Source organism: Passer montanus, unplaced genomic scaffold (genome assembly GCF_014805655.1).
Source record: "Passer montanus isolate IOZ18808 unplaced genomic scaffold, ASM1480565v1 scaffold141, whole genome shotgun sequence".
NCBI classification, from domain to species: Eukaryota; Metazoa; Chordata; class Aves; order Passeriformes; family Passeridae; genus Passer; species Passer montanus.
In genome coordinates, this window is record NW_024361053.1 from 881,891 (window position 1) to 905,628 (window position 23,738).

Sequence of the window (23,738 nt, forward strand, 5' to 3'; positions counted from 1 at the left end):
TTGGAGCCAGATGATGAAAAAAAAAGAGGAGAAAGAGACATTCTTACTGTCCATTGATTTACATCCTGTATCTTCCATGTCTTGCAGATAATTTTCTTTGCTTTATTTCAGATTTCCTTCTAGAATTTCTGTTTTTCTATCATCTCTTCCTCTGGTACAGTAGACAGAGGACCACATTTGCCACAGTATGCCTAGATATATGATGTATTTAGATTGTATAAAAATAATTACTTTAGGTGTCAGGAAAATTCAGTGGGGCCTGGATAGAAAATAGTCAAGATATTTTGAAAATCCCTATCTTTTCTACTCTGTTCATCTACATTCAACATTGTCTGAGTTGCTTTGTGTATAGCACTTAAAGCTTTCACATCCTGTTGTAGAGGGACAGACTAATGTTATTCTTCTGGAAATTTTCTAGAAAATTTGGAAGATAGTACTGATGAGGATGCCCCACTGCATAGTCCTGGAACAGAAGGAAGGTGAGGAAATCTTTGTTACTACTGGTTCTAGAAAAAATACTGTAATTTCCTCCTTTTGTAATGCAGAATCATGTATCCTTTAGAAAGTATCTCTAACATTGTTTCATTATACTTTGCCCACAATTTCAGTAGAAAGAAGAATAAAATAAAAATACACATCTGCAAACCTGCAACAAGTATGACTTTTTAACTGTGATGCAATTTTTATTTTAGTTCATTATCTTCAGATCTCTTGAAGCTTTGTGGTGAAGTCAAGCCCAAAAGCAAGGTAGGATTTACAGTGACAATGATGATAATTCTTATACATGTCTTTTAAGTGATTCTGTGATAATTCATAATTTAATGATATCTAATGGTATCATTAAAAAAAAGCTCTTGCTTTGCCCAAGACACTGCAATGAATGAAGACGTGCAAAAGGAGAACTGATGTCCTTTACATATGATTTGTGTGCAATATGACTTTGTGTGACACTCCTCTCTAAAAAGCAATGATAAAAGCAACTTCTTCAGTATTTTGGGTTTGAGTTATTAGAATTCCAGAAAGAGATGTTCTTCCCGTTATTTACTCTCCAAACTGGTGTAGTTTTGCAGATTAGTATTAGTTAGGCTACAGTTCAATGCTGTTGCCAGTGGGAACTGTGAACATGCTTATGGTTTGCAATTTGTCACAGAATTCTTGAAGTTTATGAAACAAAAGTTTGACCTCCAGGATCTTAATTACAGTTGACAATGGAGGACTATATCTAAGCTGACTACAGTTTAATATTAATGGCAGTGGGAACTGGAAATGTGCACTGATGGCAGTTTTGCTTCTGTGCTCACAGGAGCATAAGCCAAGTTTGCAAAGTAAATAGAAGCTTAGCCTCCACTTTTCCAAATGCAATTGGCTTTGGAAGAAACCATCTGTGTTGGTTGTTGAATTATTTGGTAACATTCCTTGGTGTGCAGCTTGTTGGGCTCTTTAAATGAGTTTGGTCTGAAAATGCAATGAAATAAACATATCATTTTTGTAATAGCTCTATTCAGACTGGCTCTTTGTCTTCCCTATTGGTCAGTCTTTCCCTGAGGAATAGATCTTCATTTCACTGTAAAATCACACCTAACACCTATGAAGCATTTTTTACAAATTACTATGTTGCACAAAGCTTAGCTTCTTTGTGAGTTTTTCTGTTGTTTTCAAATTGTTGAAATGCTGAATGAATTTTAATTCATGTGGACTTTTGAAGTGACTTAAGGAAGCAGAGCTTGTATATGAGAAGAAGCATTGATGTTAGAAGTCATAATTGTAGCTATTTAAATTGACACTTTGCTTTATTCCTCTCTGCTTTATAACATTTCATTTGGATAAACTGTAGGTGAGTAAAATGGTACTCATGTAGTATTGGCAGGCAGCTGGTTGAAAGGATATCCTTGGAAACAAGTTGTCAAATCAGTGTTTCATGCCATTGAATTTGAATTACCTCCTCTGAAATCATTGTCCAAAAGCAGAGAGAGCTTCTTGATGTAGTTTCCAAGGGCAATTGCCAAGTGTTTGAGGGGGATGCTAATTGCCAGCTAGTGATAAGCTGAGTGTAGGACTCTTGACACACACCTTTGCAGGCTGAAGTGGCAGTTTGGTTTTTGTGTCTGCAGGCCCGCCGCAGGACCACCACGCAGATGGAGCTGCTGTACGCGGCCAGCAGCGACCCGGGCTCCGACAGCAGCGCTGCCGACTCTGCCTTGGCCGGCGCTGCCGCGGCAGCTGCAGAAACCCAGGAGGGTGGCGTGGCTGCTGACACACTTGATAGGGACAGAGAGTTTATACCCCCACCATCTGGCTTACCTTCTAAGATAGGCAGCATGTAAGTTTGGCCATGCTGTACTAATTATCCTTTGCTTTTATAAAATGCATGTTGCCAATTACTTGTAATCTATTATTTTAACTTTACAAACGAGGTTGATATACTTGGAAGCTTACTAAATAATACTGACAAAGCTCTTTCCTTTCTACCATCACCACTCTAGAAAGTGTAAATGCAGTCTTGTAAGTACTGTGGTTCTTATTGAAGATGTAAGTTCTGTTAAGCTGCTTTGTTATTGTAACCATGTTCTATGTAGAGGGGAAAACCCCTCTAATACCTTGAATAGTTTGCTGTATTAGTGCTATGGGAAATGCACATTCTAGGGAGGTAGTGAGAATCTGATTAGAAGAGCAGAGAGATTTGGAAAAAAAACCAAAACAACAAAACACAACCCAAAAACTTTATCATGCTATTTGTGTATGGTCCTAATTACTAGGAAAAAAATTTCTGAGAATTGTCATGTATGGACCATGCATAAAATAAAGAAGTCTATTGTTGCACAGGGTATTCAAGTAAAAAGTTGTAAGGAAAATGTTAGATATTATGAATCCTCAAAAATCCTTTCTGTTTGCAGGTTGCATTTACCTGCAGAACAGTTTTACTAACTGTTCTATCTCTTGATTCTAAACAGAACTAAAAATAATTTTGTCTTTTTACTTTGGGACCAGCAGATGTCTCTCACGCACACTCTTTTTTTATTTTCACTTGCTCTTGCTGTTCATTTTATATGTACCAATATCACTGCTGGTTATTGGCCATTCACAGCTAAAGACCCTTTTCTTGGCTTTTTAGCTACTAGCTCCTGTATTGCACAAGCTCATGTGTAAATTCAATGCACTTCCCCCATTCAGTGATATGGAAATCAGTGTCCCGTAGCTATCTTCACATTACAGGTTCTGGAGTTATGCATCTTTTAATATTCATCTGTCCTATTTGCATAATATTTTTACAGCAGTCTCTACCTAATGTACATTTGCAATTTGTATTTTTTACTATGTATTTCTGGCATGTGCTTGAGGTGGCAATCGTGAACAGTAAAACACTGCTGACAGCAATTATTAACCCATGCTGATGGCTTCAGTGCAAATAGAATCTGCTTGGAAAGAATGCTCTTGAGGGTGAGCATAGGTGGAGAAAACCCACTTGTTTCAGCAGTTAGCGTGAGATGAGTAGAGACTTTTGAAGCTTCAAGATCTAAAACATCAAGTGTTATGTATGACCTGACATCCAAGACTCAGGTAATACCATCTTTTGCCTCACTCCATCTTCTAGAATGTATCCATTTGTGAAAGTGAGCTGGCAAAAAGGCAAACCAGGATTTTCCCAAAACCATGTTCTGCAAGCATTTCAGAGTTACATACTGTCAAAAATCAATTCTGTCAGCAGTAGGCCTCACATATTGAATTGTTATTAATCATGTTTCAGTAGATAAGTGATCAAAAATTCCCACAATCAATTTGCAGTGACTTTCTTACTGCAAGTGTATAAGTTTTTTCAAAAGCAGAACTCTTGTTGGTTTATCTGGTTATAGTTGAAGAAAACTTTTCTTTATGAGCCATTTGGCCTTCCCTTACAGGCCTGTGGTGCCAGCATATCTCTTGTAATTAAAATATATTATTCAGGAGGAGATTTTGACCTTACCTGCAATAAATGTTTTCTCCCTTGTGCCACTTACTTAAGCGACATTCAGGAATGTAGAGGCTGTAACAGTAATCCAAAATATGGATTCTCAAAGAGACATAAATTAATTATATATTTAGGTGCAAATTTAGGTGTCTGCATATGTACAAACTGCTCCACTCTGGAACCCCCTCAGTTTTCTAAGGTCTGTGGTGATTCCATTGTCCTTGGAGAGGGATTTTGTTACAAGGGCTTGTGTTGATAGGATAATGGGTAATGGCTTCAAACTGAAAGATGGTAGGTGCACATGAGATATTGGAAAAAATTCTTTTCTGTGAGAGTCAAACACTGGAGCAGGTTATCAAGAGGAGCTGTGGATGCTCCATTCCTGGAACCAAGAGGAGCTGTGGATGCGGAAGTGTTCAAGGCCAGGTTGGATGGTGCTTAGAGCAGCCTGGTCTTGTGGAATGTGTTCCTGCCTAAGAGAAGGGGGTTGGAGCTATGTGATCTGTAAGTCCCTTGCAATCCAGACCATTGCGTGATTCTGTTACTTAAGGAGGCACCTAAATACACATGGCCAACAGTTAATTTAACTGGAATTCTGTTTACAAAGTTGGTTAGTGCTCTTGTCCTTTGATATACTCAACTCATCTACAGCAGCTTTTTCAGAGCATAGTTGTCTTCTGTAGGACTTGTGTCAGCTCTGTTCAGATGTCTGATGTCCTGGCAAATGTAAAAGGGCTCTGGAAACCTGGAAGTAGGCATGTGTCCTGTTCCTCTTCTGTTAGGTCATTGCCATCATGCACCTGGTTTTTACACCTGTGCTTAGGAAGTTCATTCCAGCAAGATAGGTGTATTTTTATAATAGCTGCATTCCCAGGCTTTCAAAAGGAATTCAGAAAATGATGGTGCTATTTACACCTTCTTCTGAGGGATGTTCCACTGATGGAAGACTCAAGGGCAGGTAGAGAGTAAGCAAGTGAAAGTTGCCCCTGTGTCTGAGTCTGCAGGATGCCAGGATGAGGCACAGGAGCTTGGGTTCCAGTTTCTTGTTTGCTTTATTTAATTGAGCAGCTGCTCAGTAGACATATAAACACCCCTGGCAGTAGACACTATAGCCTGCTGGAAAACCTGTCAGCCTGATTCACAGAATTTGCCTTGTGACATCAGGATTTTTACATTCCTCAATGCATACTGGTCCAGCATAGAGAGAGGGAAGGGAGTCTGTCCTGTTCCACCTTTTTTGGTGTCCTTTGCACAGTATGCCTAGAGGTAAGGGAGCCCTACATAGAAATGGCCTTGAGGAAATTGGACCCACTTTCTCCCCTGTTTTTATGACTTAACTTCTAGGCTTCTGTGCAAAACCAGGCAGGTGATTGCTTGTCCTGCTTTTCCTGTCTCTTGAAGAACCTGGGCAGCTCTAGGGTTGACATGCAATTCTTGGCACTAGGTCCAACAGGTCCCTCGCATTCCAGTGAGGGTTTGTGATCACTTGAGACCATCTCATCGACTTGAGTCAAGTAGCTGTTTGTGGTTGTGTTGTCCATGTTAAATCATGTTATTCTGCATTCCAGTCTCCAGGTGGATTTTATATAGCACAGACTTCCTCTTAAGGGAAACATGTTGAGAAGTTGGAGCTATGCATATTCAGAATCTGTAGAGCTCTGAGAGTGATGGCTGTAACCATGTCAGGCAGGTGGCCTGCCAGATGAGCTTCATCTGATTAATGGCGTTGCATGGAGCAAAAACACTTCCAGAATCTGCTTTCTTGCTTTTAATGAGTGTTTCATATTCATAGAAAAAAATCCTTGTAAATACAAAGAAATAGGGAAAAAAAAAAACCAAACAAATTTTGGTTTTGTGATTGCTCAACTAGTGAGAAATGGAAGTTCAGAAGAATGGAGACCATTCAGATTCCTTAATTTTTTCTTTTGTCTGACTGTGGTGAAATGAGAACATTTGGGTGTCAGCTTTAATACGGTCCTCTTGATATTGCTAATTTTAATGGGGAATAAAAGGTTGGGAGAAAGACCACAGTGACTGTGAATTGGAATTTTTTCAGAGCAAGAAGAACTGGAGAGACAAATGAAGGATGGAAAGCAAGGGAGAAGGGAAGTGGGGAACAAAGAGAAGCCATGTTATAATAGTCAGCTTGTCAATGGGATGTACTTCTTCTCACTTCCTAATTAACGTGAATATGTTACTGCAAAGTTTCATTTGTGTATAAGAATCATGTGTTCTTCATGTCTGTAAATGATTTATTGTATATGCAAATTTGGAATCTGAAATCTAAGAACTTCCATGATCTTAATTAGGATGCATACTCCCCTTTATTTCTTTTAGTGAGTCTCTCTTATTATTGATTTAGTAAATCTCTTTTAACTATTCAGTATCTGACACTGTATGTTGGTCACCTTTGAACATTAATAACTTGGTATATTTTTATATTCAAGTGTGAGAACAAGTTTATAATCCTTAAATTCAAGAGAGATAATAATAGATTAAGTATGTTCTAAAGTTTGAAATCACTCTGACAGAATGATAGGTAATGTTCTGTGAAGGGCCTTAAGAGTGAGATAATGATTGCTCTTGTTTTAGTTCGAGACAGCCATCTCTTCCAGAGAAGAAAATACCTGAGCCTTCACCTTTAGCAAAGAGAAAAACCTATGAGAAAACAATGGAAAAATCAAAGACAAAAGAACAAAAACTGTAAGTTTATTTAAAATGTATTTCCTCTGACATAATTTGAACTTTGAATTTTCTTGAAAAATAAGTCTGTATTTTTATTTCTTTTCTTCCAGGAATGTTTGTATGGTTGTCAGTGTTGATATTCATTGCTCAGCTTATGTGTGGTTGTTTGGGCCTTTTTCCAGGTTATTTTTCTGTACAAAATAACTCAGGGGCAGAGCCCTGAGAAAATGTCCTTTGGAGCATTTGCAAATTACTTTTTTTTTTAATCAAAGTCATCAATATCTCTGAGAGCCTTCAATTTTATAAGATTTTCTTTGTTTTACATGTGTATTTTCTGCCTGTAGCTTTCACTTTTACCACTTAATCTTTGAACATTGTGCCATCTTGCACTCTGCAGCCTTAAGCTTTTTTGCCTTCTCTGAGAAATATCTGTAGCTAGTATTACAATCTTAATTATTTGCTTAAGAAAAGAGCATCTAACGTTTGAGGCATGTTGCATTTAACGTTTCTAACCATTCATAACCTGTTTAAGAAGATGTTCTTTTTTTTTTGTAGCTCAGATTCTGGAGCCCCAGAGGCTAGTCTGTCACCTCCTACTTCCCCACCAAGCCGGCCCCGTAATGAAATGAATGTTTTTAGTCGTCTTACTGTTTCTCAGGGAAACACATCAGTTCAGCAGGATAAGTAAGTCACAAAGGGAAGCCTCAGCCCCCAACCAGGGAAATGCAAAGTGTGCTCAAGTTTTCAGTGTAGTGTCTGGCTGATTAATAGCGTTGCATGGAGCAAAAACACTTCCAGAATCTGCTTTCTTGCTTTTAATGAGTGTTTCATATTCATAGAAAAAAATCCTTGTAAATACAAAGAAATAGGGGAAAAAAAAAAACAACAAACAAATTTTGTTTTTGTGATTGCTCAACTAGTGAGAAATGGAAGTTCAGAAGAATGGAGACCATTCAGATTCCTTAATTTTTTCTTTTGTCTGACTATGGTGAAATGAGAACATTTGGGTGTCAGCTTTAATACGGTCCTCTTGATATTGCTAATTTTAATGGGGAATAAAAGGTTGGGAGAAAGACCACAGTGACTGTGAATTGGAATTTTTTCAGAGCAAGAAGAACTGGAGAGAAAAATGAAGGATGGAAAGCAAGGGAGAAGGGAAGTGGGGAACAAAGAGAAGCCATGTTATAATAGTCAGCTTGTCAATGGGATGTACTTCTTCTCACTTCCTAATTAACGTGAATATGTTACTGCAAAGTTTCATTTGTGTATAAGAATCATGTGTTCTTCATGTCTGTAAATGATTTATTGTATATGCAAATTTGGAATCTGAAATCTAAGAACTTCCATGATCTTAATTTGGATGCATACTCCCCTTTATTTCTTTTAGTGAGTCTCTCTTATTATTGATTTAGTAAATCTCTTTTAACTATTCAGTATCTGACACTGTATGTTGGTCACCTTTGAACATTAATAACTTGGTATATTTTTATATTCAAGTGTGAGAACAAGTTTATAATCCTTAAATTCAAGAGAGATAATAATAGATTAAGTATGTTCTAAAGTTTGAAATCACTCTGACAGAATGATAGGTAATGTTCTGTGAAGGGCCTTAAGAGTGAGATAATGATTGCTCTTGTTTTAGTTCGAGACAGCCATCTCTTCCAGAGAAGAAAATACCTGAGCCTTCACCTTTAGCAAAGAGAAAAACCTATGAGAAAACAATGGAAAAATCAAAGACAAAAGAACAAAAACTGTAAGTTTATTTAAAATGTATTTCCTCTGACATAATTTGAACTTTGAATTTTCTTGAAAAATAAGTCTGTATTTTTATTTCTTTTCTTCCAGGAATGTTTGTATGGTTGTCAGTGTTGATATTCATTGCTCAGCTTATGTGTGGTTGTTTGGGCCTTTTTCCAGGTTATTTTTCTGTACAAAATAACTCAGGGGCAGAGCCCTGAGAAAATGTCCTTTGGAGCATTTGCAAATTACTTTTTTTTTTAATCAAAGTCATCAATATCTCTGAGAGCCTTCAATTTTATAAGATTTTCTTTGTTTTACATGTGTATTTTCTGCCTGTAGCTTTCACTTTTACCACTTAATCTTTGAACATTGTGCCATCTTGCACTCTGCAGCCTTAAGCTTTTTTGCCTTCTCTGAGAAATATCTGTAGCTAGTATTACAATCTTAATTATTTGCTTAAGAAAAGAGCATCTAACGTTTGAGGCATGTTGCATTTAACGTTTCTAACCATTCATAACCTGTTTAAGAAGATGTTCTTTTTTTTTTGTAGCTCAGATTCTGGAGCCCCAGAGGCTAGTCTGTCACCTCCTACTTCCCCACCAAGCCGGCCCCGTAATGAAATGAATGTTTTTAGTCGTCTTACTGTTTCTCAGGGAAACACATCAGTTCAGCAGGATAAGTAAGTCACAAAGGGAAGCCTCAGCCCCCAACCAGGGAAATGCAAAGTGTGCTCAAGTTTTCAGTGTAGTGTCTGGTAGAAATTTTGCCCTTCTGCAAGACAGGAGGAGATATTTCTCATGTTATTATGTAGTTTTCAAAGGAAATATTTTAAACTACCATGGAACCACTGTAAAAATTTGAGAAGAGAAATTTCCTGCTGAACCTTGTTTCCTGTTTTCTAGGCTATGTCTATATTTGTAGTTTTAAACCCAAAATAGAAAATAGTAGAATTCTTAGATGTTTGTGTATTTGTGTGTGTGTTTACACTCAAAAATAGATTTTAGATGATAATTTAGGAAATAGAGCTTTTGACAGTTACTCAGTTGCTCCAGTGTTGCTCAGAGTGCTCTCACAACAGCACCTCAGAGGATGGGACATGGAGATGGCTAGAACACAGTTGTTTAGAGATTATCCAAATTATTGAACAGACTGACTTTAGGAGGTGATCTGCAGGAGTAGATGATATTCATATCTTGTTTAGAAGAAGTAGAACAGTTTTTTTCTCACATTAGGCATCTGTTTAGGAACATTACTCTACTCCAAATGGCAGTGGACTTACTAGAATCTTTATTACAGGTTTCAGTACTGATACAAATACCATGCAGTGCTTATGAACTGCAATTCAGATTTAAAATAAACCTTTATTTGTAACTCTAGCAAGATAAAAATTTGCTTTTGTCTGTTTACACTATTTTTTTGAATAAAATATTTTTTTTCAGAGATTTACAGCCACCACATACCAAGGCTTGCAAGGCTTTCAGTAACTGTGCTTATGACTTCTATATCTTAGTGTTCTTATTGCTAACTCCCACCAAACCCTTTTCATTTTCGCTGAACTGACTTTGAAGTCAAATAGAAACTGCTGAATCTGCTTGAGTTGAAAATGAAGGACATCTTAAGATGTACTGAAAATCATTATGTCTTGGGAAAATATTGTCTTGTATGTTTTCTTGGTTTTTATTTTTAAAAATTTTTCAAAATGAGAGGTGAAGGATTTTGAACTTAGCATGGCTTGCAAATGACTGTATTTGAGTGAGTTATCATATTTAACATTTATATCTCTATGACTAATATTTTGCATGTCTCTTCTACACTTAGCGGGCATTGATGTTCAGAGTAATTTTTTTCTTTTGATATTCTCAACAAGCACTATCTTATGGAGGTTAACTTGTGCATCTATCTTCTCCTTTAAATTTTTTGCCTTTACTTCTCTAAGAAAATGTTGGGGAAATAAGAAATGGCACAGCTGCTGTTACTCATCTTCTGGAGCTGAAGCAGTCTACTGTAACTTATTGCTGAGAGTGATATTTTAAGATAATTATTCTTTCCCCCCCACCCCCTGTATCATCATGGGTTTGAGATATACCTTGAGCAATGCTGCATAATGTAGGTGGATTTGCATTGCTTTTCTGAGTTGGCCATGCTGTTGTGTGTTCTCATGTGGAGGCGTTCCTTTGCTGATACCTATATTCTTTCTCCTCACAATTCCACCACTGTTGATTGTAGGTCTGATGAAAGTGATTCCTCTCTGTCGGAGGTACAAAGGTACTCTCTCTTTTCTGTTTCCTTGGCATCTCTCACCAAAGTTATTCCAGTTCTTAAGACATTTCATTTTGCTGCATGATTTTTCCTGATACCTGTGCATTGTTTCTCTTGCTTTTGCCGGAAGATGAAATATCTGAGATTTTGGTCAAGCATGTCTCCCCCTCTCCTTTTATAGGGTATTCTTTTATCATTGTTGAGCATGTCAGGTGTTTTAATTATAACTGAAGTATGGTGTAAACATTTCCTTAGACACACTGTTTCTCTCTTTGTTTTCTCACAAAAAAAAATAGGAGCAGACATTTTCTTGTGTTTTATTTACTTCTTATTTTTGTTTTTCCTTTTTCCCTTCTATGCTTTGATCACTAAAAATGAAATCCTAGTGTAAATAAAAATGAGTAGTTTTTTATTACATCTTTCTGAGAGAATGCGCGGTAGCTTAAGAGATGAAAGAAATGTTGCCACTTGTGTCCCTGTGGGTTAGGATTTTGGTACTCAATGAAAAATTAGCTTATCTAGAGAAGGGCAGTCAAAGAACTGCTAATAATATAATGGTGACTTTGGCTGGTCCTTGTAGCAGTTGTAGTGGTTTTTTGTCTTAGATTTTAGAACACTGCACACAGGTAGATAAATAGCTCCAGGACATGTGTTCCACATGGCTTGTCATGGAAGTGAGTGGGTGAGAACAACAGGAAGAATAACTCAGATCAGAGGCAGCATGGTCCACTAGGGAATACTACAGAGAAAATCATGTTAGTTTAGAATGATGCTAGAAAACAAAATCATGGGAGACCTAAATTAATTAAAAATCAAATTGTTCCTGTTTTCTTGAAAACATAAAATGGTGCAGATGAAAGGTGGAAGCCTTTCCAAAATGAGCAAGATAATGTTACACAATTTAAGACACTATTAATACTAGTAAAATCTATCGAAGGATTGCTAAGGAGTAATGAATTATGTGAGTGAAGATGTCCTGAACTATAAAAATATTTAAAATCATAATTTTAATGTACTAGATAAACTAACCAGTTGTCACAAAGTTACCATGCATCATGAAGGACTTTTTCTTTTCTATAGCAAACTTCTGGACATTATGAATTTTTTACATTTTCCTAAAGCATCTGATACTTACTTTGTTTTGTTTTGATGAGATTTGCATCATGAAGGACTTTTTCTTTACTATAGCAAACTTCTGGACAATATTATGAATTTTTTACATTTTCCTAAAGCATCTGATACTTACTTTGTTTTGTTTTGATGAGATAGGCCTATGGTTAGTTCCTTTTCCTCAGTTATGTGTGTGATTCCCAAAAGAGCATGACAGTGAGTCTTAACTGCAAGCTGGCCAGGTCACAGCTGTGTTGCATGTTTTGGGCATTACCTTGAGGCTTTTCTACACTTCACAGAAATAAAGGGGTCTGTGTGCGTGCAATTGTATGCATGGGACTTTAGACTGCTAGTAGTTTTTGTCTGGTAAAGAATTGTGAGGTGTTTATTTCAGGCAAGTTAAGTCTTTGGCATCACCACAGAATTAGCCGAAAGTGCCCAGGAAGATTCCTCTGGGGTGTCAGCATTCCAATCATCCTCCCTTTTGGCCGTTTGAGCATGAGCGTGTTATTGGGTACAGGGTGCAGTGGGAACCTTCTTCAGGCACAGAAGTTAATAGAAGTTCTCTGTGTCTGCCCTTAGAATGCAGATGATGTGAAATGCATGCCGAGTTTGGAATTGGCAGTGCATTGGCATTGCTCCATTTTTCAGATTGTGCTGTTTAGATGGTTGATCTTGGGCTTACAGGAGCTTTAAGTGTCCTGGTTTGTTCAGCATTATGCAGACTTTTCCATGTACCCAGCATTTAGCATCTTGTTGTCTTTTCATTTGTTTGTTTTTGTATGTGATTTCCTTTAACTGATAGTCCAGAGTTTACATGTGTTGAGGCTAAATAGTAAAACTACTTACATAGTTTATGAACTAGGAACACTAGGTAAATTTTTTTTGCCTACATGCAAGTAAATTGGCTTTATCTATGTCTGTTACTATGCCCAACTCACATTTGTTTTTTTTTCTTTAGGGGGATAATTAACCCATTTCCTGCTTCCAAAGGCATCCGATCATCCCCTCTTCAGTGCATCTATACAGCTGAGGGACATACCAAGGCTGTGCTTTGTGTTGATGCAACAGATGATCTTCTCTTCACTGGATCTAAAGGTTGGGCAAGCTCTGTTCACCTCTGCTGCCTACAGAGGCTGCTTTGACAACTTGGGGCGTTGTGAAATTCTGAATTTGTGCTTAGTGCTGTAAACACAGTGGAAAATTCTAAGGTCTGTTTCTCAACATAAGCTGAAGAGGGATTTACAGTAGTTATCTACAGGTTTTTAACTCCAATGTGTAGTATTTGGCTGCTTATTTGTAATGGAAAAACACAAAAAGCAGTAACATGAACATTTGTTGAGTGATATGATGGAAGTAGTCATGGTAGCATGTATACACATGATAGGCAACGCAAATAGCTTCAGGGTAAGGGTGAGGGTGGGAATTGGCACATACTTCTCTTCTGCACAGGGTTTGAACACCCTTCATGCCATAGTTGGTTCTTTGAGCTATCTTCTTCATCTGACGGTGTCTTCTGCTTCCTCTGTGCATCTCGTTGCCTGTCCTTCCTTGTTATAAGAACTGTATGGCAGTTGTGGGAGGGCCTGGAATTTTAGTAGTCTCTAAGTTCCTTACTGGATGGTGCAGTCACTCTATAAACTTCTCAAACTGATAGAAGCAGTGTTTTGAAGAAAGCATTTTCCTCCTGTCTGTAGTGAATTTCCAGTGTCCTTGCTCAGTTTGGCTTGAAGATACCACCAGAGGCCACCAGAGCTCAATGGTTTATTTTCACAAACACCTATTTTAGTATAAAGGACTGGTTATATTCTTAGTTGTGCAGCTGAAACTATGGCAGACTCTTTTTTTTCTGAAAGTATCAAAACTAACAGGAATTAGAGTGGCTGGGAAGAAGTTAACACCTGTTGAGAGGGAGACTCTCCTTTTCACTAGATCATATAATGAATAAACCTTGACATTTCAGGACATCCCTTTTATCCCAGTATTAGCATAGTTGACAACCCCATCAGATGGAGATCTTCCACTGCTAATATTCAGTTATGGTTTTTGTGGCTTTTCTACTAGCTGGCTGTTAAAAATTCCAAATCACACACTTTCAGTGAGTTGGCAAACTTCTGATCTTGCAGGTTTTAAGCCTATTTTTTGACATTTGTACAAGCACATACAGTTGCAAAAAAGGATATTGATTTAGATTTCATAAATAATACTTAGTTAATTTCTGTTGGGATTTTAAATTTAGTGGCTATGTGGGGGGAAAAAAGGGCATGTTTTAAAATTTTGTTTTACATCTAGATTTGTACTCTGAAGGTTTGGTAGTTTGTTTTGTTTTGGTTTTTTTAATGGATGTTTGCAGATGTTGCAAATATTTACCTTTTTGAAGTCCTATCCTAGCTTCTCAAACTTATGGGAGAATTTTTTCCTGTATATATTTTTTGAGGAGAGTTTACCAAGTACGCTTTTACTCAAGAGTGCAGACAGTTGTTTAATTAAATAAAGTAAAATCTTTTGGAAATTGTTGCTGAAGCAGAAAGTCTCAGCTCACTGACATCAGATAGTACTTGCAGACAAATTCAGAAATGCCAGTAAGCTCTCACGTGCATTGCAGATCTTTGATCTTGGTAGTTGGTGTTTAAAAGTGGCAGACAGGTCTTGGTGTACTTACCTTCATGCTATCATAACTAGAGTCTATACATGAAGCTTACTTTTCATCCTTTCTGTACTTACTTCAGTGTAAATGTATAACTAAAATACATGAAGTGATACAGACATGGTGCAGCAAGGAGAGTTTCCTGTTCTTGCCCATAGTCTTGCAGATTTTGTGAAAGCTTCTGTGCATTTGGGATTTTAACACATAAAAGGTTGCAGCATTTAAATCCCTCTGCTATGGAATCAAAACAGTGACTAAAGCACTCCCTGCTGGGATTTTCAGAGGCCCCCAAAACACTGAAGAGTTTGGGTCCCTTCTCACCTTTGCAGTTTTGTTGTGGCAGTCAGAACACGGCCATAATGAATAATAATAAATAATAATTAATTATAATGAATTCTTGAATTAAAAATTCTATTCTTCTCTTATCTATCACCATCCATACTTTTCAGCCTCTAAATTGTCTGCATTATCACTTCCCTTGAGATTTTTATCCTGATAAAAGGCTTCAAGAACTAATATGCAGATCTTGAAAGCACATTTAATTATTAATCTTGCTTAGTTTTGATAATGATGGATGCCTATGTGTATTTTTATAGAACTACCTAATTTAGCTGTTTTTCTGCGGTGTCTACAGAAATGGAGGAAAATGTATGAGTGCAAATGAATGTGTGTACTTTTTTTTTAATTAACTGAGTTTAGGAAAAGCATGAGATTTTTCAAGGTTTTTTTTATTATTGTTAATATTTTTCCCCTTTTTGTCTGTCTTTGTTTAGATCGTACCTGCAAAGTCTGGAATCTGGTGACTGGACAAGAGATTATGTCTTTAGGGGGTCATCCAAATAATGTGGTTTCTATTAAATATTGCAACTACACAAGCCTGGTCTTCACAGTTTCAACCTCCTATATCAAGGTGTGGGACATCAGAGATTCTGCCAAGTGCATTCGGACATTGACGTGAGTGTCCTTAACCTCAGATGCCAAACATTCAAATGAGTCTTAGATACATTTTATTATAATTAATTCAGTATTGCAGTACAGTGTAGTATAAATACACTGTTGGGAATGTTTCTTTACATGTTCAGGCTAAGTCAGTATGGGGCACCAGTAATGGGAACACAAAAAAATTTGCATATAGAGTTTTATCAGATGTTTGGTATTCATAATTGGCTTATAGCCTTTTTTGCTCAGTGAAATAGGTTTGTTTTTAGAGGTATACAAAGTATGGCAAACTAACTGTAGAATTTGGGTTTTTTCTTTTTTTTTTTTTTCCTTTTTATCCTTCTTTGTACTCAGGTCTTCAGGCCAAGCTATGCCTGCTGATGTGTGTTCAGGAAGTACTAACAGAACAGTTGCTATCCCAGCTGGAGAGAACCAGATCAATCAAATTGCACTAAATCCAACTGGCACATTCCTCTATGCAGCTGCTGGAAACTCAGTGAGGATGTGGGACCTGAAAAGGTACTGAACACCAGCCAAAGAGAATGATCTTTAGGTGGTTACACGTGCATAGGCAGCAAAGTTGTGCACATGAAACAGTCAATGAAGTGTTCCTTCTATATTGTAGTGTCCATACCTGGGCAAAATATGGTATCAGTTACAGATCAGCTAACTCATCTGTGGTGGTTACTGAGAGAACTATTTTCTCATGTGTTAAGATTGTGGTGAATCATTTCAGTAAAATGACTGGAAAAACACAAGGTTTTGTTTGACAGGCACTACAAAACACACTTTTGTAAGGTGAAGATGGGAATCCTGACTAGTAATTGTTGATGAGATGATGGAAGCCAATGGAAGTAATGAAATATAATATGGGGTTATGATAGCTGCACTATAATTACACTTTTCTAAACAGAACCTGCTCCCAAAGAGTGCATTCAAAATACAGAAAATGCATATAAGGGGACTGATTCATCTTTACTTTAAAATGTTTTAATTCCAGTTTTGCATAAGTAGAGGGGTTTTGTTGTGTTTAACGTAGATTTAATATTTATCTATGGATGTGAACAATAGAGTATTGGTAAACAAGAGGATGAGTACTGAAGACATAGCGAAAATAAAATGATCCATTCTGTCAGAAACTGTGCTATGGACTATATTGAATATCTGAAAAATTAACAAATCCTCATTTCTTCTCTTATCCTTAAAGATTTCAGTCTACAGGAAAGCTAACTGGTCACCAGGGTCCTGTTATGTGCCTTACTGTCGATCAGATCTCCAATGGACAAGATCTTGTTATCACTGGTTCAAAGGACCATTATATAAAGGTAAACACCACTAGTGTTTGCTTATTTTAACTTGGTACATCAGCATGGGATGCAAGCTTACATGCAGAAGTGGCTTACATCTACTCATTCCAAATGTGATAGCCAAGATGAAAATCATTTCACCAGTCATGGACCATGATTAATATTCAGTCATAATACTTACCACTTCAGTGCCTTTTTTGTTTCACTGAGGAAGATGGATGCATGGTTGTCTTCAGTTAAGTTTTTTCTTAATCCCCATTAAATTGGATGTCAGGTGTGCAAAGTCTTGGAGAAATATTCGTAACACCTACTTTTAGGTAACATTTAGCTAAAGTATCTTAAGTCGGTGCCTCTGTTTTAGTGTGCATACCTAATTGTTTCAGCAGAAACATCCTGTGTGTTCCTCACATAAGAGACTGTAGGGTTTAGCCCAGGCTGCTACACCCAAATCACAAGACCTAATGAACTGTAGATCATCCATAAACTGATGCTCGCACTGCAAAGAATGTGTGATGCATGAGGCCAGAGAGAATGGGCAAGAAACCCTAGCTTGTTATGAGGGGGATACCCTCTGTTCTGTTCTTCTCACACACTGGAAAAAGTGTATGAACACAGCTGGGAGTGGAGCAGAATCCAGAACCTGTGTGAGCTTTCTCACTGAGCTCAGCTTTCTTTTTTTCATATTTTTCTACAATTTTTGGATGCTTGGCGTTGCACTGTGCCAGATGCAAAAAACTGCCTGAGAGGTTGATGTGTAGTTGGACAATTTGGGCTGAGGATTTGAATCCTATCAGCAGTGTCCCTAGGGTTAGAGGTCAGTGGATTCTTAGGCGATGGAGAGAACAGGGGCAGACACTCTGAGAATTACTTCTCTGCACAGTTCAGATTATTGGTTTAATTATGAGCTGCCACCTTGGCATGGTAATGAGGGAAGGACTTCAGTGGGAACAACAGGGTGGGATCATGTAATGCAAGTTTGTCATGCTGTGAGCTCCTGTGACAAGCAAGGAGGTGGGAAGGCTTTTGGAAAACAAAGCTGTCAACAGTCAGAGATGTTTATTTGTCCCTCTTGTCCTTCCTTTCTGTGGCCAGGCTATGTAAATCCTCCTATCTGCCTGCCTCTTGATGTAGACCACTACAATGTCCAGGGATATTTCAGCCATTTCTGTGTGCTTCTGAGTTGTGTGTTCTCCAAAGTGAATGCCTCCAGAATTGCCAAGCCACTTTGGATAGTATAAATTATCTGTACGTGCAGCCATCTATGAATTTTCAATGCTTCCGTTCAGCCTGGAATAGAGAAGGTTATCTGGAGACCTCGTAACTTTCCAGTATCAGAAGGGGGCTTACAGGGAAGCCAGGGAGGGACTCTTCATCAGGAACTGTAGTGACAGAACAAGGAGTGATGGGCACAGATGGAAAAAGGGGAAATGTAGGTTATGATATTAACATTAAATTTCTCACTGTGAAGGTGGTGAGACACTGAAACAGGTTTTCCAATGAGGCTGTCGATGCCCCAGTGCTGGCAGTATTCAAAGCTAGGCTGGGTAAGGCCTGGAGCAGCCTGGTACAGTGGGAGGTGTCCCTGCTATGGAAGAGGTGTTGGGACTATGTAATCTTTAAGGTCCATTTTAACCCCTTAACAGTCTGTGGTTCTCTGCATGGGTATGTCTGTTGGGCTACCAGATCTGGTGACAGGTACTGTCATGCCACAGGAAAGTACTGTCTTGTCTGCTGAGTCAGTAATATTAGTCATCTGTAGGTACCTGATTTTTCTGGTTTATCACTGAATTTTTTGTTACAGTTGGAACTAACGCATGTTAATTGAATGCAGTAACTTATTTTAAAATACCTTTAGCTCGCAAGGTATTATTTTACAACACCAAGCTCTCCCTTTTCTACTGTCAAGCTTATTCATTCTAAAAGGCCAATAAAGAGCAAATAATAGAGGATAAAGTTTGACATTTGCTTGTGAAACAGAGCTGGTGGTTTAAAAAGTTACAGCTCATCTGTTCTTTAAGCTCAGTCTCACTGGGTGAGTTCTGGTTCCCTACAATGCAGAATGAATCAGAATTGCTTACACTGCAGCTCTAGCAACAAAGACCTGATGGGATTGATTATGGCTTAAATTGTTAAAGCAGCCTTTCTTAAAGAGTTTGTTTTAATACCCCATTCTTGGAGCACAGGCAAGGAGAGAGGTGTGTCTAGTACATGAAAAGCATCAGTGTGTAATAGTATGCAACCCTTACCAAAACAACTTGTCCAGAAAAATATATGAATGCCTCTTTGTGAAGCTACTTACCTGTGCAAATTCTCCCAGAGTGAGTTATGTTTCCAAACTCATTCACAGGGTACATATAGGCCCTTCCTGTGAAGCTGCTGTATATATGATATTCAAGTCGTAGTACTTCTTTCCAGAGCAATCTTTTCTGAAGTCATTGGAGTATTCCCACTTCAGGCAAGAGGTGGAAGAGGAGAAAGGAGTGGTTCTGATAGTGGTTCTGTCAAATATACATCATGATACTGTGGCCTGTAATAAGACTGTAATAAGTTTTTTCCCTAAAGTTATTTGCTGCATTACTTTGAAGCAGGTTAGATGGCAGAAAATTTCATATAACATGTTTTATTATTTATTTTAGATGTTTGATGTGACTGAAGGGGCTCTTGGAAGCGTGAGTCCTACACACAATTTTGAACCTCCTCATTATGATGGTATTGAAGCACTTGCTATTATGGGAGATAACCTTTTTAGTGGATCAAGAGATAATGGAATTAAGAAATGGGATTTGTCTCAAAAAGACCTTCTTCAGGTAATGAAAAAAATCATGCAGCTGCTGTGACAGTCACGTTGTAGAACTGTTTTCAGGCTGTATAAATGTTCAGGCTCATACAATGACTATTCACATAGACACTGGTGCTTTTAATAGGGAAGGCATAGAGCACTGACTAAGAAATCAATAACGTACTTGATCGTTACATGCAGTTGCTTTTCTCTTCTGTGCATGTAGCATCAGGAAATTCTGATGAAGTGGTTATCCTGTTTTAGCTCTGAGTACATGGGGGTTGTTTTTCTGCTTCAGAATAAAAGCAGCATTTGCCTCATCTGTGACTGGAATCATTGCATACTTGTCTTTGACAAGTTAGTAAATTTTGGATTGGGAACTCATTAATGAGAAACAATACTTTAGATCAGGCTGCAGAATGTTTTCTTGTGAGGAGGTTTTACAGCCTATCTCACTCCACCCAGTCTTAGACCTTAGATCATCTCCTTATGCAGTGCTTGTGTTAGGTTATTTATACAACACACTCATAATAACACTTGGTGTCAGAACACATTTGCTGTATGTTATTCCTTATGTAAAAAGGAAAAAAAAAAAGAGAGTGGGTATAAAAGGACCTCAAATCCAGGGAATTTGCAATTTGTTTGGCATGAAGAACTTTGCTTTTTGCCTACCTGCTATAAGCTGATCTGTTCTTCTGGGTCTTATGAGAGGTTCTTGAGAGGTATAGCTGTGATTATTTAACTTGAGACTGAGCAAGAACAGGAAGGCAGAAAAACAAATACCAGAAGAGAGTGATGTTTTTGCAGTAATTTTTAGGGAAAGGAGTAGCATGCATTTAACATGCAGACTGATAGCAAGGAAACAAATGAAGTTTTAAAGTATTGGGACATGAGAAAATAATGGACTAGCTACTTTAAAAAGAAAATTTCTATATGGCCATACTTAGTATTCTATGAATATATAAACTTTCTTGACCTTCATTCAAAATTATCCAGTTCAGTGCCAGTTCCTTTTCAGAGTACTACGAAGATTTTGCAGTTAAAATAAGGATTATAAATTTAGCATATTACAAAAAATCTCCACTTGCCTGTATTAGGACATCTGCCCTCACATTTGTCTGTCCAGAAAAATGTGCTAAGCAGCTTGTACCAAAACCATAGGCACTGAAAAGATTTTGTGTTCTCAGAGTTACTTCATTAAAGTTTTAAGGAGTGTCTTCACTCTTGCATTTTAGGCTCATTAAAATATTATGCAATATGCATTTTTGCTATTGCAATTAATTTAACATCAGAGAGTACAGGATCAGGGGTGAATAAGTATGTAAATTGGTCTAGTTATATCACTTTCCTTACTTTCCTTTTGGTATATGTGCATTTCATAATTTCTCCACTTTGCCTTCCCCTGTTTGTTTGTTTGAAAATTAGAACTTGATAATAATAATTTCACACTTATTTCTTTTTTTTTATTTCTATAAAATGCTGTGTGTTCAAGGAGGTGAGACTGAACATTTGACAGAGTAGAAATAATTTTGATTCATTGTCTTTTATAGGGAATGAGAAATGCTGCTGTTTTGCTAATTATGTGATAATTCAGAGTGGAAGGGCCCACTGGAGGTCACACAGTGTAAAGTTGTCCTGCTGGTCCAAGCAAGGCCAACTTTGTAGTTAGGTCTGGTTTCTCAAGGCCTTGTCCAGCTGAGTTTTCAAAACCTCCAAGGTTGCAGATTGAACAGCTGCCCTCTAATCTACCCAGTTACCAAAACCTGAAACAGAGCCAAGCTGCTTTACAGCAGAAATGCTAATGTTCCATCAGAGGTTCTGGTTTGGCATACATGTGTTGATTCTCTGTAATTGATGAAAATCCCTTAACAAGCATGCTATTCAAAAGAATTTTAATCATCTACTTCACTTGGTGTTGCACATCCCAAGTCACAAAACCCTGCTGTGACAAAATTGGGATTTATAAGAACCATGACCACCCCATCCCCCCTGCCACTCCCAGTTTCGTGAAGTGCTGCAGATTCAAACTACCAGTGCTGTGGTAGCTGTGTGCATTATAAATGAAACACCAAGGTGATCCTAGAAAGCTGAATATACTCCATTATGAGCACTACAGCAAAGCAAAGCAATTCTTACCAGACTGATGCAGAGAAACCCACATGTGGTATCCCCAAAAGACAGCCAATTTTGGCTACTATTTCTCCGTGTTTTTATTTTTCCCTGTGTATTTATTTGTGAGAATAAATATGTGTTCAAATAAATTTGAGAACAACAAAAGGATGCTGTTCTCAGCTGGTGTGTGCAGCATTTTGCTCTCTGAATGAGAACTAAAATGCTAGTGCCCTTCCTCAATAAAGAATTAAGGTGTTTCTGTGAAGTGCAACATCAAAAAATCAATTTATAATTTGTAGTGGGAAAATAAGGCAAACACAGAAAGAGCTTCTGTCTTCCTGGTTTATTTTTGTGCAGTATTTTGGATTTTTTTTATAATTTGTAGTGGGAAAATAAGAAGGCAAACACAGAGCTTCTGTCTTCCTGGTTTATTTTTGTGCAGTATTTTGGATTTTCTTTTTATGTGTTTTATAGCAGTTATAGAGACCTGAAACATATACAGAGACCTTATGTTCAAAAATGCATTCAAATATGCATTTGAAAACATGCAGACTTTGCATTATCCTGAACTGATTTCTTCCATATTAGGTCAATTGTGCATATTCGATTTTCTTCTCGTTTTGCAGTATTATTTCACAAAAAGAAACACTCTTGGAATTCAGCACTATCCTTGCTCTAAAGGTGCAGAAGCCACCCAGAGCCAAGTTGCAAAACTGCTGCAGGACAAGGAATCAGGCTTACAACTTGGGATTTTTCCACTTGTGTGCTTGTTCCTCTGGAATTTTTTGCAGCCCTGTGAGACTTGTCTGCCTTCTCTCTTTCAGCAAGTTCCTAATGCTCACAAGGACTGGGTTTGTGCTCTTGGCCTGGTGCCCGGTGTGCCAGTTCTGCTCAGCGGCTGCAGGGGAGGCACCCTCAAGCTCTGGAACGTGGATACCTTTGCACCCATTGGGGAGATGAAGGGACACGACAGCCCTATAAATGCCATCTGCACCAACTCCAGCCAGATTTTTACAGCAGCAGAGTGAGTTCTTCTCCATGAATATTTTCTGTGTCTCCTGCTAGAATTCTGTCCATGCACATGAGTTTAGGACATGTGGAACTCACTTCACAGAAAGCAACAGGAAACCTTGTCCAGTCCGTGCCCCTCAGTGCTAATATCTATTACAGCTATCCCAAAGTGGGGTGCTTGCACCCCAGAGGATGCACAACATGACCCAGTGGGGTGCTGGAATAAATGATTAGAACTCAGTGGTATGTGTTTATAATTGATAAATATACACAGCAGTGTGGGCTTAAAAAATTTTAGTGGTAGAGGAGCACGATCAAAACAGGTTTGGAGACCACTGATCTACAGGATAACAGGGACAATTTGGCAGTACTTGAGAACTTTATAAGCTTGTCTCTACAGTTGGATTATTTCCTGGTATGACTCATTCTTTACCTGTGCAAATTCTCCTAAAAGCCATGGCACATGGCTGTTGGTCTGTGGTTGGTTTAAGTGCTGGCAAACAGCAGAAGCTTTGCAAGCCATCCTTCTGTCCTGTAAATGCCTCAGTTTGAATATTTGTTTCCCAATAAAAACAAGCAAATTGAGGACCTGAAACCTCAGGGGAATTGACCAAGAAACGTACCTTGTTGTGGAGAATATGCAGGAGGTGGTAACAGAGCCTCTTTGTGGTGTAGTCTGAGCACAGGAGCTTTGAAAGCTGACGTGTTACATTCTTGTGCCAATTGTGGAAGCTTCTGGCCTTCTGAATTACAAGCAGGTAGGTCTTTCTGAATCATAGCAGGATTTCAAAGTTGTCACATTTTTTGTATTTGGTGGTCAGGTTTTATGTTTAAGCACTAATAGGTTGGGGTAGAGATGTCAAAGCTTCTGTCTCTGTTTGCCTAAAGATTATTAATCCATTTAGAACATACATGCATCTGTAATAAATTCTTTTTTGTTATAGAAAAAAATTCAGTCTTTTGGTATTTCTAGCAGTGGGCCTTAAGGTCTAAAAAATGTAGGTAGTTCCTAACAATTTACAGTGAAATGAAGGCACAAGTCAGAAAATACTTTTAACTGTCACAAAGTCTGCTCTGACTGCTGGTTTCTTTTGAGAGGTTGTGAGGAATATATGAATCAATGTTGGCTAGTCACTCAATTTAATGTTTATGAGAAATTAATAACTCCCCTTTCATGGAATAAATTGCTATTTAACAAGACTA

At 37.9% G+C, this 23,738-nt stretch overlaps 1 protein-coding gene across 7 annotated transcripts in view; it reads left to right on the forward strand.

The window, feature by feature from the left end:
* Positions 1-23,738, forward strand: part of KIF21A (kinesin family member 21A) — a 91,335-nt gene that overhangs the window by 65,804 nt on the left and 1,793 nt on the right. For 5 of the 7 annotated variants that reach the window (XM_039700508.1, XM_039700510.1, XM_039700509.1 and 2 more), the window contains 11 exons: positions 419-479; positions 693-747; positions 2,112-2,320; positions 6,539-6,649; positions 10,598-10,636; positions 12,702-12,838; positions 15,161-15,341; positions 15,681-15,845; positions 16,534-16,651; positions 19,270-19,440; positions 22,349-22,548. In XM_039700508.1, the coding sequence (XP_039556442.1) occupies positions 419-479; positions 693-747; positions 2,112-2,320; positions 6,539-6,649; positions 10,598-10,636; positions 12,702-12,838; positions 15,161-15,341; positions 15,681-15,845; positions 16,534-16,651; positions 19,270-19,440; positions 22,349-22,548 (1,447 nt within the window). Of the gene's footprint in view, positions 1-418; positions 480-692; positions 748-2,111; positions 2,321-6,538; positions 6,650-7,186; positions 7,316-10,597; positions 10,637-12,701; positions 12,839-15,160; positions 15,342-15,680; positions 15,846-16,533; positions 16,652-19,269; positions 19,441-22,348; positions 22,549-23,738 lie in introns of all 7 variants that reach the window. The other 2 variants (XM_039700515.1, XM_039700513.1) reach the window with 2 other exon arrangements.